Genomic DNA, 18,182 nt, shown 5'->3' on the forward strand with positions numbered 1-18,182 from the left:
GAGCTCAGGTGCATGCAATGCACTGAGTGACATGGATCCTGGCTCCACCCTTTCCCAGACCTCATTTAAGAGTTGGCAGGGGGAGGTGAGGCTATTTTGCTGGAGATCCTTGTGTACTGGAGTTCTTCTGAAGGTAAGCAGATTCTTTCCTTTATTTTTGTGCCTACAGCTGTTGCATTTGAGCAAATATTCTCTTGCTGTAGCCTGGGACCTTGATGATCCACTGTCATTGCTATGCTTTCCGTTGCCTTACAAAGGTTCAATCCCTACTGCTGTTCTGCTAACATCCACCTCTAATGGCATAGGCCAACATCATGGAACAGGAGGCATTACTTTCAGAGCAGCCTTCCTATCTAAGTCAGCTGCAAAGGGCCCCAGGGAAGGTGTGTGTTTCTCTGATCATGGCTAGTATGGTAGGCTAGGATTATTTTCATTTTACCAGCTTGCAAGTGAAAGGCAAGAGGAAGAAAAGTACAGAGAAACCACAAACTCTTCTGATTTTGTCAAAACTTTGGTTCTGTTGTCTGAAATGTGACTGATAGAAGAAACCTATACATGTAACTTTGAGAGCAATATTGTTTCTTTATGATACACAGTAGGATGAGTCTGCCATGATACAATCCCATGAAGTTAGTTAGCATTTCCCATGCAATTGGACAGTCGTTATATTGAAAGCAGAAATTAAATGATCTCATACTATGTACAACTGTTGTTTCTATTACTGCTGTGGACAATTTATTCCTCTGCTATGCTTTCTCCACGTGTCATGGAAAACTCATCTGGAAGTTTTGCTCTTTCTTGTTGAGGTGTCACTGGATCCTTTGAAACAAGCTTCTGCTTGGCTCTGCGTCTTGTGAGAAAAAGACAAAGAAAAAAAAGCAGCAAAGTGTTATATCTTGAATTCTCTTTATCTCTGTGGCACAAGAGACATAAGCATTCTCAAGACAACCCTAAAAGTGGGAATATGTTCAAGGTTGAGTGCTAAATGACAGTACCATGCAATGCGTTCCTTCAGTGATAGATCCAAGTTACCTGTTGGCATCATCAGCACTCCCATCCTGAAGCAGAGCACTTCTCACAGATAGCCTTACTGCTCAACAAATACATTATTTTGATGAAAAATCCCATTCTTGACTGAATCAATCAACCAATCATGTTTGTTTGCCCTGATAATAAGCTTCCAACTTTGCTTCATAGTTTTCTAGCAGGACACAAGAGCCATCAGGGCATGATATTTTAAATCATCAAATCATAGAATCATGAAGGTTGGAAAAGACCTCTAAGATCTTCCTGTCCAACTACTGCCAATATGCCCACTAACTGTGTCCTGAAGCACTATATCCACCCTCTCCTTAAATGCCTCCAGGGATGGTGACCCCACCGCTCCCTGAGCAGCCTGTGCCAGTGCCTGACTGCATTTCTGAGAATAAATTCTTCCTAATATTCAACCTGGATAAAAAAAAGACAGCAGCAGGAGAAGATCTTGTCTAGTTTCTTTGCCATTGATGAAAACTGTTTATAAGGTCAAAACACTTGCTATTTCTTTATCAGGTTCTTTCTTGTTTTCAGCCCACTTGAGTTCTTACCTATCTTTTCTGTATAGGAGAATTAGACGAGTCACAGCAGCAATGCAAAAAACTCCGAATATACAGCCGAGAATAATTAATTGTTTAATATCTGAAAAAAGACACAATGGAACAGGAGGATGTTATTTGTCTTCATATCAGTTTGTTTGAACATAATCATAACAATTGTTTAAACAGTGTATATAGACTGAGTATTTTACTGTTCATTGTGGTCGAGGAACAAACTGATTATGAGTGAGCAATGGAACTCACATAATTTCACAGGGTGGGTGGCTGTGAAAGCTGTTCTAACACAAAGAGGATGCCTGGTGGCTAAACTGTAGCTGACTTCATCAATCTGCAACACTTCTGTGCAACTACCAATTCCAACAAATGATGGGTTTTCCTTCCTTTTCCCAATTTGAAAGCTTTAAAAGTTGTCTTCACTCAGTAATTCCTGTACAAAGCCCCAAAACTTCTGCCTGGCCTACATAGCCCTTACAGACAGCCCCCTCTGAGTCAAGTGATGAGAGCCCACCATTGGCCTTGGTCGTTTGCCTTGGTGGTGAATTGTCTCTAAATTAAGATCTTTGTTTTTAATTTTAAGTCTCGGGCTATTCTTCACAATTTTAGGATGCTTTGCAGCCAGTCTCATGGAAATGATGGATAGCAATTCCATTATAATTCATCCTCATCTGAAAAAAGTACATGGAATTAATGAGAGTTCTGTCAGCATTCGCAAAAGGGTTGTATTTGCACGCAGCCTGGAAAATGAAAGCTAAAAATGAAGAACTGGGAAACAAAAGAGACAAACAGATTGCACTTAACACCACCAAATCATTGTCTGTCACAAATAGAGTAGATGTGTGTACATATTGTGACGATGCTACAGTTTTCGGTTACATTTTACTTCTGATTTTTTCTGCTCTCCTTTCTTTTTTAGCTGGGTGGTTTCTTTTTCTCCCTCTATGAGATATGCTATGAAGAGAGGTTGCTGAGGTACTGGCAAGCCTTGCAGAGGGATTGTAATTAGAAGCATAGCAGGAGTAATTATTAGCAGAGGATATCCATGGAAACCTTAATTCGAGGAAGCAAAACGCAAAAGTAACAACACGCAGGCCTGAAAGCATGATTTGTTTTTGAAATGCAGAAATGGATTTTGCAAAGTAACTGTTGTATACGTTTCTTTTGTTTCTGCCTCTCTTCCTATCCAATTTTCAGAGTCCTCATGCCTTCCCTGTAACTTCTCTAGCTCTTTTTTTTTTCCTTGGGGGGAAGCATGTAAGTAACTAAAGCCCCTGATGATTTGTAGTACAGACCTTGAGTCCAATGTGCCACAAGACTGCAGTACTGCAATGAGAACAGCACTGAAAAGAAGCACCTTCGGAAGCAGACAGTAACACAAGCCTGGGTCCTGTGTTGTTGATCAGCTTGAAGGAGGTCAGCATTTAAGAAAGTGTTCTAATAGTTCATGCTGGAAGCAAAAATCTGACCGCAAATCACAGTGGCTAGGCCAGTGGTCTCCCATTCTGGCTCCCAGAAGTTTGGAAGCACTGACCATTAATTTTGCCAGCATTTTCCTGGCGTAAAGATGGCCCTCTGTGACAGAGCTTAATGAAATGGGTGCTGGCAAAAGAGCAGCATATTGCTGCGTGAAGAGGAAGACAGTAAAGAAAACCAGCATAAGTAACACAGTTTGTAACACTATGAAGATATTTTCTGTAACTGTACTGAATCCAGAATTGGCACAAGGAAAATCAGTGCTGGATTTCAACGGTATGTTAGAATGGAGGCTGAAATGTATTTAGGGGAAAGCAAGTACTGGATGTATGTGCCGTAAAAATGCTAGAAGTTTAAATGTAAGGAAATTTAATTTAAGGAATTTAATTTAAATGTGAGGAATTTTGGACTGTGTTGCCTGTCTTCCCCTGACAGACTTGGGCCTTCTCGGGCAGAGACTGTTAACCAGTGGCATATTTTCTGGTACAAAAGAGGAGGGAGCAAGGCTAGATACAAATGCCATTATTGGGGCACAGTGTTCAGAAAGCTTAGTGAAGGGCTGTAGGTGCAATTTGAATGTTATGTTGTCTTGATTATGATATCCTGCTAGAGTGGGGAGCATTGCCATCCTCCAGCTTCCTGAGGCTGAAAAAAATGATCATTTGGGCTCATCTACAAATGAACTACAACACCAAATAGTAAGGAATGTTACAATCAGATAAAAGAAATACTTTTACACCTTGTTGTTCTTTGCCATATCTCAAGAATCCATGTACTGAAAAACATTCATTCTGTTGTTCATAGAATCATTAGAGTTGAAAGGGACCCCCAAAGACCACCAGGTCCCACTGCCTGCAGTGCACAGGGACACCCACAGCTCCATCAGTGCTCACAGCCCCGTGCCCTGACCTTGGGTGTCTGCGGGGATGGGGCACCACCTCCTCTCTGGGCACCCTGTGCCAGTGCCTCACTGCCTCCATTGTAAACAACTTCTTCCTTATATCCAATCTACACCTCCTCTCTTTTTATTTGAAACCTTTTCTCCTTGTTCTATGCTTAGCCACAAGACAATGGCATGTCTCCGTTGTTCTGAAGGCAGGTAATTTCTGTTTAACTCTTTCCCTCCGATCTTTTAGGGCTGGCTTTTTGCCCCCCTATTTCTGTAAAGGTGAGCAGTTTGCTTATTGAGACTGTCTGGCTCCTATCCAGTACGTATGCAGCTGACAGCAGCAATGGAAAAATGATCTTAGCTTTCAACTTGGCAAAACGTTCTGCCACTGTTCTGGCCCTACTTTGTAGAGATTTCATTCTTCTCAATCTTCTGACAAATGATCTATTATTACTGTGAACCATGAAATGTATGTGGACAAGAATTCATTGCTGATGTGTTCTGCACTTTCCAAGTTTTTGGAAGGTGCTCAAAATGGGGAAAAATTGACTGGATTTATTTGATGAGTAGTTTCAGGACCAATTAACTCAGCACTAAAAGTGCTTCAGAATGCCGTGTGGTCCGGTATCACCCTTGTGCTTTGAGACATTGCCATCTTGAGGACGTTTGAAGAATAAATCCAGATTAAAACTGAAAATGGCAGGCATTTTTCTGTAACTTGTAGAGGCAGCCTAATAGCTACTAAGTCCAAAAAATACAGGCTAATTGGTAAGCTCATAATAGTGACACAATAGGGGTAATAATTTTCTGCTGCAATAGAATAATAGATTCTGTACTGAGATAACACAGTCCTGTGGAACCAAAAGACAGCAGAAGCCTTCAACAAGCATTGAAGAGGAAGCTTGGCAAGAGAGAAAGGTGCAATGTCTGCCCTCTGTTATCAGAGGCTGTTTATTGGAAGGGACCTCCAGAGGTTATCTTGGTCAATCACCCTAGTTGAGCAGGATCACCTGGAGCCAACTGGTCAGCACTTTATCCAGACAGCTTTTGGATATCTCCAGTGACAGAGACTCAGCAGTCCCTTCTGGGCAACCTGTGCCAGCACTCAGTCACCATCACAGCAAAAAAGTGTTTTCTGGTGTTCAGAGGGAACCTCCTGTGATCCAGTTTGTTCCCATTGCCTCTTGTCCTGGCACTGTCTGGTTCCACCCTCTTTGCACCTTCCCTTCACTTATTTATAGACATTAATGAGATCCCCCTGAACCTTCTCCCATCCAGGCTGAGGAGTTCCAGCTCTTTCAGCCTTTCCTCATAAGAGAGAGAGATTTCAGTCCCTCCATCATCTTTGCGGTCCTTTGCAGGACCCCCTGCAGTATGTCCCTTGTACTGGGGAGACCAGAACTGCCCTAGCTCTGCAGCTGTGGGCTCCACAGTGCTGAGCAGAGGGAAATGATCAGCTCTCTCAAACCATCTGGCAATACTTTGTCTAATGCAGCCCAGGATACTATTAGCATACTTAGTCTGAGTTTGAAAAGTATTTTAGATTGTCTACTTGAGAAACAGATCCTTTTGTTCAAATGCAGAGAAAGAGGAGCATATATAGCCCCAGGCCCTAGGAAAAGGTAGATACTCAAAAAAAAAAAAGAAAGAAACAAATCCCCACCCTCTTGTTTAGATTTAAATATTAGTCTTTCTAGATGTGCAGGGATCTCATGTCCAATGTCTTCCCAGAAAAGAGAGGTTGCTTTTGTCAAGGGCCATTATCATATACTGAGATTGCCTCATTCATGGTGATGACTTCTGGTGGCAGTTTGTAACATTTAAAAGGAAACAGACCTGATCTTAAGATGCAGTTGGGTGAGTCCCCAGACCAGGCCCCAGTCACTTGGCAGATTCTTTCTTTTGATCCAGTGAGTTCATAGCCCTGATTGCAGATGAAATGGATGGCTGAGCCCAGCAGGTAGTTAGTTCCATCCTTCCTTCCATTGGTTGGATGATCCAGCCAGCCACAAGAAATCACTAGTAAAAGAGAAATATCTAGTTATTTTGGGTTTGAACTAGTGGATCCCAGTCACCGTGATTCAAAGGGCATTTGAGTGGCAACTCAGAAAGATGAAGATTTCTAGGCTAACTGAAATGCCTTCAGATTTTTTTAACGATAAGGTAAAGTAATAAAAAATGAAGACAAGAATTCTTCTACACAGTGGTGCAGTAGTAGAAGAAATGGTTAAAAAAAAAGTGTATTTTATGTTGGTCTAACTACCCTACCTGTTTAGAGTTGTTTTTTGATAAAAAAGATGATTCCTCCTGGTAAGTGTTTACAAATGCATGAACCTGCTGTTCAGTAAAACCTCCTCAGGTGGCCTTAGCTATTTAGGTGCTTGCAGAAAGGGAAGCTTTATTTAATGCCATCTCACCTGGCTCTAGATCTTCTACCAGCTGCTTGTGATTCTGATGAGACAGTCTTGTGAAATTTCCCACTTGAAGGCTTCTTGTTGTCAGGACATCAAATCTGCAGAATGGGTCAGAGTCACAGAGGGAGACCATCTCCTCCACTAAGGGGTCAGCAGGGTCTTCATAAGGAATGAACACTGGCAGGAAGGAGGCGTTGTGCTTTTCCCCATAAAAAAAATCATTCAATAAAAACTCTGTGTCGTAAGTAAAGAGAGAAGTTCCATTTTCGACAGCCCCTTGGGAGACAGAAAGTGAAAGAGATTCATTTGTAACATTGCCTACAGACCTACACAACCTTCTGCCAGGTACTTATTAGATGAATGTAACCAGAGCTAGAAGAGATCCATGTTGCTCTATCTAATGCATCTTCCTTCCAGTTCAAGATTGTTTTCCTTTTTTTGCATGCAGCATCCTATCATTGCACTAAAGTTAATGTTTGATCAGTTACATAAAAATCCCAATAAATGTGGAGCTATGGTTTCACAGAGATGCTGGCAAAATGGTAATAAAAAGAAGCAGGATTTTCATGATTCTGCCTTTATCCATTTTGGCTAGACTTGTTACCCATTTAACCATGTGGAAAAGCATCTATCTTTCAGTTGGAATAGGCTGCTTAGCACAGAAAATTTTCTGGCCTGTAAATCACAGCTTTGAATTTGTAAAGAAAAGGTAATAACAGACAACCAGAGAAATCACTTACAATTAGCTCCAAACTCAAACAACTGCTGGGGACTTGCATGAACCGACATGATTGTTTTATTCTTGAAGGTAAACTCATCCTGTGTGTTACCGTTCATCACCCCAAAGAGCCCCTGTGTGTGATTCATAAAATTCTCTGGAAGCAGAACTGTCAGGGTCAGAAATCCTCCGCTTCCCCTGATCTCCACTCCAGACCCAGAAGAGAACATCACTGTAACTTTCTGATCAGCCGCAGAATGAAGGAAGAGACCTAAAACGATGAGAGGATGGGGACAAAATAGCTAATCGCACAACGTGAACAGATTGCTTTATCAGCAGTTTTAGCTTCTTCTTTCATAAGGGATTTCCTCCCTTCCATTCTGGGCTACATTCTTAGAAGCATCTAGAAGGAGGCCACACCTCCATACCATGTTTTTGGAAGAGAAGAGGAGCACAGCCCTGAAAATTTGCGGGACAGGAGCAATGTGTACACCTATGGCAGTGGTAAGGCGGCTGCTACAGAGTTGTAGCAAGAAGGGACCAATGTGCTGCATGTAGTAAATATAATAAGCTGCAGGGCCTTATTCCAATGTCCCAGAGCAAAACCTTTAGGGTATGAGATGATTGCATCACAGAGCAGCTGTGAGCTGGAAACACTGCTCTCTGTGGTTACAAGTTTTCTCTTCTTGACTGTCTTGTCCCTAATAGGGCTCCTCTTCCCAGTCAGAATAGAAGAATAACATCGGACCAACTGGGAGAGCTCCTAATAGATAAATGTGAAATTCAGCTATGTTTTGGTTATGTTTTGCTGTGTTACGTTTTGCTTGGTGGATTTCTTTGCATTAAGTACAGTAGTCTCGAAGCAGAATCAGGAGTAAGGAGTTTTTAGTTCTATTCATCCTCCATGGAATCAGAAGGAAAATCCTTGCTCCACAAGACACTGGAAGATGACACGGATGAAGCAGGCATTGAATTCAAACATCTCAGTACCATTGCCAGGATTTCCTTCTCTTCATGCTTCTCTACACATTCCCCGAAAGTTCAGGAAAGCACCAGCTGTTGGTAAAGGCTGTCATTTATTTTACTTGAACATTCTGGGAGAGGAGAAGATGCCAGCCTTCTGCAAATCCAATGACTCTGCCTCTTTGCAGGTTGTGTTGGTAATACTGCTATGCTAACTGCCAGCAACGCTGAAAGGCATGAAAGTAATGGGATGTGATGCTCTGACCTGGACTACATCTCCCTGCTACATCTCTCTGTAGCTCTTTGGAAGGAGATTTGTGGCCCATAATTCTGGTACTTAAATTCCTGTCTGTGGAGTAGCTGTAATCAGTCTTGAAGGCAAGAGGGATTTGTTCTCTGTATAAAGACACGGCCAGCAAGGCAGATTGGATGGAAAGCACATTCTTTCCCATGCTTCCCCTATCTTTCACCAAGGTCCACGCCATCTATTCACTACCACTGATTCTGCCTCAATCTGGCAACAACCGAGGAAAGGCAGATAATAAGATCTAGTTATCTGGGATATCGCTTGTCCTTTGTTTTACTCCACATTTAATTTTTGGAGTGACCTGTAGCCTGTTTTTCAAGTGCACTGAAAATAGAATGAAAACACATGCGTGTAGAGAGGTTTTTTTTTTTCTTTTAGCTACAGAAGGGCTCCACAGAAACACAGTGGCTTTCAAGGCTGGTATTTGTAACTAACCTTCCAGGTCCATCCAACTTTGCTCAGAGAAGTTGACCACCTTCTGATTCACCAGGACCTCCAGCTTCAAATCTTCTGAGTAGCGTACTTCAATCGTATCAGAGTCGTTCTCCTGCATGGCCACTGCAGACAGTCCTGTCACCTGAGCCTGAGTTCCTTCCAAAAAAAGAAAACAAAAAATGACTCCTCAAGATACACTGCATCAACTAAACTCAGTATGGAAGGTTATAATGATACAGGCAATGAAACAGCAACAACAAACTAAAAAAAAACAAAAAACACACACAAAACCCAGACATATAAAGTGTCTGTATACAATAAAGTAGCAGGCTACTAGTGCACACACAATTACTTTGAGAAAACAAATTATGCTTCTGCTGATAAGAACATCAGTGTGAGGTGAACATCAGTGTGAGGTGATTATCAGCCTGTAAATAGGAGAACAGCCCAGAGAGACATTAGTCATTGCTCAGGAACCAGGTAGGGAGAGGGAGAAAGAAGACTGGAGAAGATAGGACAAATACTGTGAAGAGAGAATCAAGCAACCTCAAAAGCTGCTCTTTATCATCACTGCTTCCTCTCTTACCAACTTACCATTGGGAAAGCGTGCCTGCTGGGTCCTCCCTTGCACCTTTAGAGATGTGAGATCAGATTCTACCAATGTGTACTCCCCTTGTCCTTTGAAAGTGAAGTTCAGACCATCAAATGTGAGGAAGTGAGGATCCCCAAAGGCAGATGCTATTTTTGAAAGCAAAAAGAGAAATGAGAACAAGAAAAGCCCACAGTCCATCAAGAGCCATGGATGTTAACTACCAAATCTCAGCTATTTAGGTTCCAGAAGTTAATATGGTACGCAAGCCAAACATTTTGCAGGGCAGTTAAAAAACAGAGCTTTTGCCACTGACAGGCCAACTGAAACCTTTATGGATATTTTCTACAGGATATTGTGTTCTCAGTATTGTCAATTGACATTAATGCATACATACACGCACGAACATTCTAAATGCCAAAACTGCATGAAAAATCTGTACTCCATAATGGAATTCTGAAGCTCTTACCAGCTCGGGGTGGGCGATACGTCCTGCAGTCACTAGAGGGCCGGTTTTTCATATAGAAGTGACAATTAGCAGACCACAGGCAACAGTAATAGAAGCTGATAACATCATAAAGCCAATGTGAAAAGGCAGGTATCCGGGGGGGCTTCAGGAAAGGTGGTGCACCCCAGTCATGGCCTCGATCAGGCGTGCTGCCTCCTGTGGAGTCTTGTGTGAGGATTTGGGTCCCTGTGGAGTCATAGCAGCACTGCTGTCCTGCTGCGTACTGGGGGCTGTTGAGAAATGTAGGAAGAGGAAAGTCACCATTCAGCTCTGGGAAGTCCATTTGTGTTGAATGGTCACCTTTTTATGGACGTGAATAGATGTTTTGGTTACCAGGCTCTACATGACATCCACAAAAGGTGCATTATCAGTAAATACTATTGTTTCTGCTCTTATGAAATAGATTGGATCGGGGGTTGGGTGGGAGGAGGCTTTAACCAAGGCAGTAGGGAAGCTGTGTAGGCCTTATGGCCACACATGCATAGCACTATTAACATTATTCTGAGAGAACAAGTGCAACAAACAGCCACTACAAAAAAGGCTTAATTAAGTCTAATCAAACTGCTTTTAGATATTACTGCTTGTTTATGTATCTTGAGGTCCAGCACAGTGCAATTAATTGCCTAGTAAGACTAAGGCATTAACTTCATCTCAGCAATGAGGAGTAATAAGGGAGCAAGAGAGAAACAGTGATTGCCTTAAATCTGATTGCTGAGACTACAGAGACCTTCCTGACTTCTGTGATGCTATGATTTTTGAGGTGAAACAAGTCATTAAAAAAATGCGGTTTCAAAAACTGTTCTTTACCTGGCTTGAACGGCCCTTACACAATGCACAGCACCGGGGTGGTAAGTACACACACTTCCCTTTTCAATGTCACAGCCGTAATCTGTCTGAAAAAGATCAGTGCTCATGCCTAAGGGAGCTTTCATTTTGTCCTTTCTATTTTCATGTTCTCTCCCAGCCATTTGTCTCTAAGGTCCGTGTAAAATCTAAACAAAGTGGTTGTGGCTATGGGTTGGGTATCACAGAAAGACAGGAAGAAACAGCAAATGTAGTGCTGATGTGATTGTATCAACATGTTGGTCTAACCTCAGCTTTTTTGCAGTCTGTTACAACAGAATTTGAAGAACAGATGGAGCTAAATAGAGAACTCAACCGTAACAATCATAGAATGTGCCATACCGACCATCTTTTTTCTTGTGCAATAGGTTTATTGTTTTCTCTTTGTGTGCTTTTGTGTGTATGATTTAAAATACACATCACATTTGGAGCTTCCTAAACAGGAAATGATGGTTACTAAAAATATCCAACCTATTTCTTTTAACATGCATGAACAGACCGCCATCATTGGTACCATCATTGGTGAGAAAGTTATTCCATCTGGTCTTCAGGTCAGCACTGTCTGAAAGCAAAAATGAAATGGCAACTGATTTCTTAGCTTTTGTCAGTTCTTCATTACCAGTAAAGTGGGAGGAAGAATGCAGGAGACAGGAAATAATGTTTTATGACTGCGGATTTGCACTCCAAAATATAAGATAGAAAGGTTTGCAGTGAGTTATGGTGTACTAGGTAGAGAGGAAACAGTGACCTGCCACTCCACCTGGACTGTCACAAGTCTATGGGGAAGGATGGGATCCACCCAAGGGTGCTGAGGGAGCTGGCAGAGGTGATTGCCAAGCTGCTTTCCACTGTCCATCATCAGCTCTGGTCAACTGTGGAGGTCCTAGACAACTGGAGACCTGCTAATGTAATGCTCATCTACAAGAAGGGTCAGAAGGAGGAACTATTGGCCTGTCAGCCTGACCCTGGTATCAGGGAAGGTTATGGAGCAGGGAACAAGGCTGTGGGGAAGAGTATAGCAGTCCTTCAACTTCTGCTTGGAACTGTACAAGGCCAGGGTGATAGGTTAATAACTTACATGGAACCTGCCAGTATCAGCTCTTGCCTGCGCCAAGGTGCAAGGGCAATCTATAATTTCTTCCATGAAGTTTGGAAGCTTTTCTTCCTTCCTGTCCCATTCTATACATTTTGCAGTTGCCCATGCAGCTGGCTCGTGTCTGAAGTCTTCCCCAAGGTGCCAAGCCAATGCATGTGCTGGGCTCCAGACTGATGGAGTGTTGCTGGAGAAAAAAAAAAAAAAGCAAAAAAACCCATATCTGATCGCTGAAAAGCAAAGTTTTGGCATCAATAATTATGAAGTATTTTGCATCTTGTAAGTGGTCTTTTGATATGAAGGTCACTTCTTTCTTTTTCTTCAGAAAGTCAAATTAAATCAATATTTTCCTGATTTAAGGGTGAGGTGACAGCATGCAGCAAAGATGCTATAACCAGGAATGCATTTTGGCATTTCTGATCCTGGTTTACATGGACCTTTCTTGAGACAAATTTTCTGTCTGTGCATTTTCACATCATAGACCCTTTAGGCCAAAATGGAGGAAGTCTGGATTTAACAATATCTAATTCTGTGCCCCAGTATTATCATGTTCGATAGCAACAGATGTCCTAGTTCAAGAGTGTATTAGGTTTGGTTGGGATGGAATTTTCTTCATAGCAGTCTGAACAGAGCTATGTTTTAAACTTGCACCTTGTGACTAAGTAGTGCTGGTAACGCACTCGAGTTTTGGCTATGGCTTGCACTTCAACAGTGCTTGCACTATGTCAAGGTGTACTCTCTTTCTCACTCTGCCCCCAGGGAACAGGATAGAGATTGGCAAAAGGCTGAGACGGGGAGAGAGGCTGGGACCCCAGCTAAGCAAAGAAATATTCGGTGCCATCCAAGGTCATGTTCAGCAATAAAACTGTGGTAAAGTTGAAGAAATAAAATTGCAACAACAAGGTAACACTAATCCTCAGAGAAACTACTCTCATTAAAAAGAAGATAAAGAAAACATGCCTAAAGTGAGCAATGAGAGCTGGTATCTCCTATTAGATATCTTAAATACTGTGTCGGTTCTTAATTTTCACATTGTGATGATTACTGTAAGTAATTGAATAATCACATACTTATCTTTAGATGAGGTCTATGCCCGAAAGGTAGAAGTTATAGTTTTTGAGGTGGATGTGCTAGATTTTTTTTCATGAGAAACAGAGCCCAAGTCCTGGTTTTAAGTGTCAAAGGAGAAAGCAAATTTATTACCAGAAGTAATAATAGGGTACCTGTGATAAAGCAATGTCATGATCTACTTGCCTTTGCCCATCAGAATAGGTGCTGGGTGTAATTCTCAACATTCCAAAGTCCCAAGTATTGTAATTTGCTTCAGCAGGAACAGGAATGAAAGAATACGTCCCTGTATTTGGAGCTTCTCTTGCCAAGGTATAAAGATATTTCCATTCAGCATGCCAGTTTTCTGAGTAACTGTCACCTGTCATAGAGGAAGAAAATCCATTTAGATGCTCTGAAAGAAGAGTTAACTAACTACATGACTGAAATTAAATGCCTCAACCCATGTGGAACTGAAGAGCAAAGCTGGCATTACAAGCATGACTTATCTGTACTTGCAGATCTCTTTTTGTAGCTTTGGAGAAAGTGAATGCATGATATATAGAGCTCTGTACAGAAGTTACACTGGTGACTGCCTGTGCACAGGTAGGAAAAGAGTCACTTTACCTGTTTCCTGGTACCCCCAGACTTCTATGTTGATATGGGATGCTGCAAGTGCCTGGTGTGTCCAGGTAAGAGTTAAGTTTCCATCGGTGCCAGGAGTGCCATAGTATTGCCATTTTGTCTCATTGACCAATGTGCATTTTTCTCCACCCGAAACCTTGCTGTGATGTACTGCATTACAGAACACAAGAAAAACCTAAAATGTCACATTTAATGACAAAATAATGACATTTTTGCCTTGCATAGCTATGAAAAGTTGCAATTACAGTATGTAAGATTTAGCAGTATTTCCTCTGTGCGTGTTTTCTAACAGGATGCATGATAGAAAAAGAGTAAACTGGAGATGAGAGAATACAACCCCTAGTAATGCATGTAGTCCTTGGGATACAACAGCGGGGCACAGTTCTTTCCCAATATAAATACCTACAAAAAGGAAACTCTTTTGGTCAGCCTCACTTTTGAGCAACACTTTTATGACTTAATGCTGCTGCTGAATGACACCAGAACTCATTCACTGCAAAACTTCACCTCTCAAAATATGAACTACCGCAAGGGGATCAAGAATGACTTTTCTGAGGCCAAATAGCCCATTAAGAAAGTGGGAAAAACTTATCTTGTTTTTGTGAAGCAAGAATACAGAAAGAAGGGTGATATCACAGATTGAAGTAAGTAACCTGATAACCAAGTTCCAGAGTATGGAAATGTCAGCCCGCCATCTGTAGAAACTTCAAAGGGGATGAAACCAGTTTCATACAGCAATGGGGAGAGGCAGTGGGCTTTTCCATCCTTATCAACATAGCCACTGGTTATGACTTGCTGCTTGAATCTGTGGATATTGAAAACATTTCTCAGAGCCATTGATGAGAGCAGAAAAATTCTGAATGTCTCAGTCATGTTTCATTATGCGAGCTATTGTCATGTGCAAGTCGTTCCAAGTCTCGTGGCTATTTTGCTTGTATCAGTGAAAATAAACTGGAAAAATTCATGTGTACTTTGTACTTACGACTGCAGTGGGGATTCTGCTGTGCACTGCACAAACACACAGCAAGTTGCAAGCCTTGGATTTACAATTTAATTATGGGAGGGACAAGATAAATTAGTAACAAACTCAGAACTCACTGCTTGTAAATTAACCATCTGCTTCCAAGTAGGACTCTTGCCTGGCATCCTTAGTATAAACCTACCCCGTGACTCTTCAGGATTGGTGTATGGGGACTGTAGAGCTATTCCAAGTACTGCTGCAAGTTTGGGGTCTGCCAAGAAGCAGTATCTTTGCTCATCCAAACTGAAATTTGTGTTGGCTGTGATAAAGCAACAGCTCACATAATTCAAAGTATGCAGTTGTTGAAAAACTAAAATCTTCTCAAATGCTGCTATGCAGATTGGAAGGACACTAAAATCTGACTCAGAACCTTCTGTGGAAAAAATGTAAGGACATCAGGGCTATTAAAATGTGGTGTACCATATGTGTAGCATGTGTGATGTGTACTTAAGTATGTTACAGGCTGACATACTGAGAATCAAGGATTTGTCTTGCAGGAAAAAGGATAAGGTGTCTACTCACTTTTCTTTCTTGTTGTTTCAGTTTAATAAATCAATATTGCTTTTTCTTTAAATAGAATGTTAAAAAAATATTCAAATCATAGAATCATAAAATGGCATAAGTTGGAAGGGATCTTAAAGCCCAGCCAGCCCCACCCCTGCCATGTGCTGGCTGCCCCCAGCTCAGGCTGCCCAGGGCCCATCCATGGCCTGGGGCACCCACAGCTCTGGGCAGCAGTGTCAGGGCCTCAGTGCCCTCTGAGTGAAGAATTTCTTCCTGACATCCAACCTCAATCTCCCCTCTTTTAGTTTAAAGCCATTCCCTCTTGCTCTAGCAACAAAAAGTTCAGAAAAGAAACCCTTTTTGAAAAGTCATTGTTGTGATATGCTAAGGGAATGACTTAACAGAGCAATATTTGTATCACACAGTAACTCAACCTACAGGAAGTCATCCTACCTAGAAATACAGACAGCATGTATCTTTGAGGGTAAGGGTCAGCAAAACCTTTGCAGGTTTCAGAATTTTGATAAATTTTCACTCTTGCATAGGCAAGTCTTGATTTGAGGCAACTGCCTATAGTTAGAAAGTGAGGTTAGAAAGTTTAAGCTCCCTTAGGCAGAGCAATATGAAATCATGGCTCACCTGCACATTAACACAGAAGTATTAAAGGCTGTATTTTCTATCAAAAAGTCTTTGCCTCCCATCAGAGATCCTGAGTATGGAGAAATCTGAAGACAAAATTCATTATAATCAGGACAGCAAGTCCCCAAGGACTGGCAAATCTCCTGGCAAGAACAGGTACCAAGCAGCTTCCCACATTGGCTTGAACAAGAGTCTTGAGCTCCTTGTTAAAAAAACAAATCAAAGAAGAAAAACAAACAAACAAACCAACAACACATTGTCAGGAATGTCATCGAGCTCTTCTAGATGTTCTCTGAAACAGCCATACAGCACCTAAAGAACTGCTGTAAATAAATGAGGTAGGCTGTTTATGTTAGATGAAGGCAACAATCACCTGTGCACTAATGTTACTCCATTTTGTTTAGAAAAATACACTTGTATATAATTTCAGCAATTCTATGGGTATTTTTATTCTAATAGAAAGATAAATCTCCAGAGCACCCCCCGCCCCTCCCCCAGATTACCTAGGTAGTGTCACTAGTAATAGACACTTCTAGGAGTATCATAGAATCATCACAGAGTCATAGAATGGTTTGAGTTGGAAGGGACCCCCCAGAGGCCACCAGGTCGCACTGCCTGCAGTGCACAGGGACACCCACAGCTCCATCAGTGCTCACAGCCCCGTGCCCTGACCTTGGGTGTCTGCAGGGACGGGGCACCACCACCTCTCTGGGCACCCTGTGCCAGTGCCTCACCGCTCTCACTGTAAACAGTTCCTTCCTTATAAATGATAACAGGAATCAATGATAATAGGCTAGTGCTCTTGGATGAATGAAAAATTAACATTAGTGACAAAGTGTGATCCAACATGAGATTATGAAAGTTGAGATTTCTTCCTGTTGTACATTTTATTTGAATTTAACCTTAACAACAAAGCTGTTAATATAATTAGGTAAGTGGATAGATGACCAGGGCCTTGGCTGAGGGCTGAGTAGACACTATCGGACATTATATGAAAAACTGCTGAGTACAACAAATAAAGTAGTGAGAAGTAGATAGAGGAATGGCTGGATTTCACAATTAAGAGGGAGTTGAGTGAGATGGACAAGCTGCACAGATAATTTGGAACTCTGTGGAGTGGAATCCTTTGATAGCTGAATCTTGTGAGAGCAACACTTTGTTAACTATGTCAACAGTACCACGTAAAGTTGAGATGACCTTGCTAAGTATCAGAAATTCTAAATTTGGCCATGAATGTAGCAAAGCTGGGACCACTGATAAACATATGATTAGGGGAGGGTTACTAACACAATTGCAGACTGTAAGACTGTGTGGCTTGCTGAGATAACATCGTGAGTACAGTATGTGTATCTGCCTCTTTGGAGTAGGGGATTATCCTCAGTACTGGCTGGACCCACAAAGAGGAACAGCAGTAACCACATATGTGGAACTGAGACAGGAGGGATTTCCTGCATGTGGAAGTACAGAAGATCAGGCTGTAGCAGATTAGGGCAGAGAAATCAACTGCGTTCCAAAATTCAATGGACTGACATACTTCTCAAAGGTCATTGACAATGTATGAATGAGACTAGAAGAGGAAGAAATAATTATGGTCATAGCTTCAGCTGTGACATTTTCTGTCAAAAGGAGAAGAAAATGTCACTGAATTTTGTTTTCACTCAGGGGGGAGAGTTAGGAAGGGGCTATTTGTTTTTTGTAGTGTGGAGAGAGCAAGAGAATGAAAAGGTAGTAAAATACCCCTCTTTCTCTCTCTTTTTGCTGGACTACATCCTTCATCCTGAGATAATATGTGAATGTGGATGTGGATCCTTAATTCTCCCCCTAGAACACCTGACCATGTTGGAAGTAAAGCAGAAAAAACATTTGAAAGCCACTCACCTGTATTCCAAAGGGCAGCAAGGGAGAAGAGAATGAATAAAGAAACACCTGCACCAACAGATTTCATGTTTTGTTGAGATGATTCAGGATAGCTGATTGTGATAGCCTTTGTGCCAGAGAGAGAAAAGCCTTTTATAGAAACACGTGTCCAGAAATGATAGGGATTCTCACTGTTCAAAGGTTTGTTGTAAACCACTGAAGCAAAACAAAGTGAAGGAAATGCTCCTTTTCAGAGGTCATCTCTCATTCAGGAAATGATGAAGGGAGCCAGGGAGACAGTATAATTCCTATACATCATTTTGTTACATTTTCTTCTAAAATAGAAGGAAATATGTGTTTATTTTCCAAGCGCTTCTGCTCCAAAGTTCAGGGCCATGGAGTCAGTGGCACAGGGCATTATGTTTTAATTTTACTGGAGGTACTGAAAATGGTTATCAGTAAGAAAAACCATAAAGAATAGATGCTGACAGTACAGTTTTGTTCAGGAGATAGTGCGACACCGAGAAAGCATGTTTGCTGCTCAATGTGTGCCAGCATGAAAGTCATGTATGAGAGCGATAAAAAGATATTGGAAGAAGCTCTTTGTGCCACTTGAAGGCTTGGGAACAGTTATTTCACAGACTT

The 18,182-nt window shown here is 41.7% G+C and overlaps 1 protein-coding gene and 1 long non-coding RNA gene across 2 annotated transcripts; one reads left to right on the forward strand and one right to left on the reverse strand.

Annotated features, from left to right (window-relative positions):
* LOC110406577 lies at positions 37 to 7,263 on the forward strand. Its single transcript, XR_002443505.1, has 3 exons — positions 37 to 133; positions 2,878 to 3,005; positions 7,177 to 7,263. It is a non-coding gene; the product is annotated as an uncharacterized LOC110406577 (long non-coding RNA).
* On the reverse strand, positions 144 to 17,798 carry SUSD2 (sushi domain containing 2). The gene is given in 16 exon segments (XM_021413273.1): positions 144 to 850; positions 1,587 to 1,677; positions 5,791 to 5,973; positions 6,372 to 6,644; positions 7,109 to 7,357; positions 8,792 to 8,947; positions 9,386 to 9,529; positions 9,850 to 10,118; positions 10,696 to 10,781; positions 11,810 to 12,011; positions 13,079 to 13,253; positions 13,499 to 13,666; positions 14,170 to 14,321; positions 15,681 to 15,882; positions 17,559 to 17,763; positions 17,766 to 17,798. Coding segments are annotated over 16 exon segments (2,703 nt in total). The 3' UTR covers positions 144 to 735.

Source organism: Numida meleagris, chromosome 14 (assembly GCF_002078875.1).
Source record: "Numida meleagris isolate 19003 breed g44 Domestic line chromosome 14, NumMel1.0, whole genome shotgun sequence".
In the NCBI taxonomy this organism is placed as follows: Eukaryota; Metazoa; Chordata; class Aves; order Galliformes; family Numididae; genus Numida; species Numida meleagris.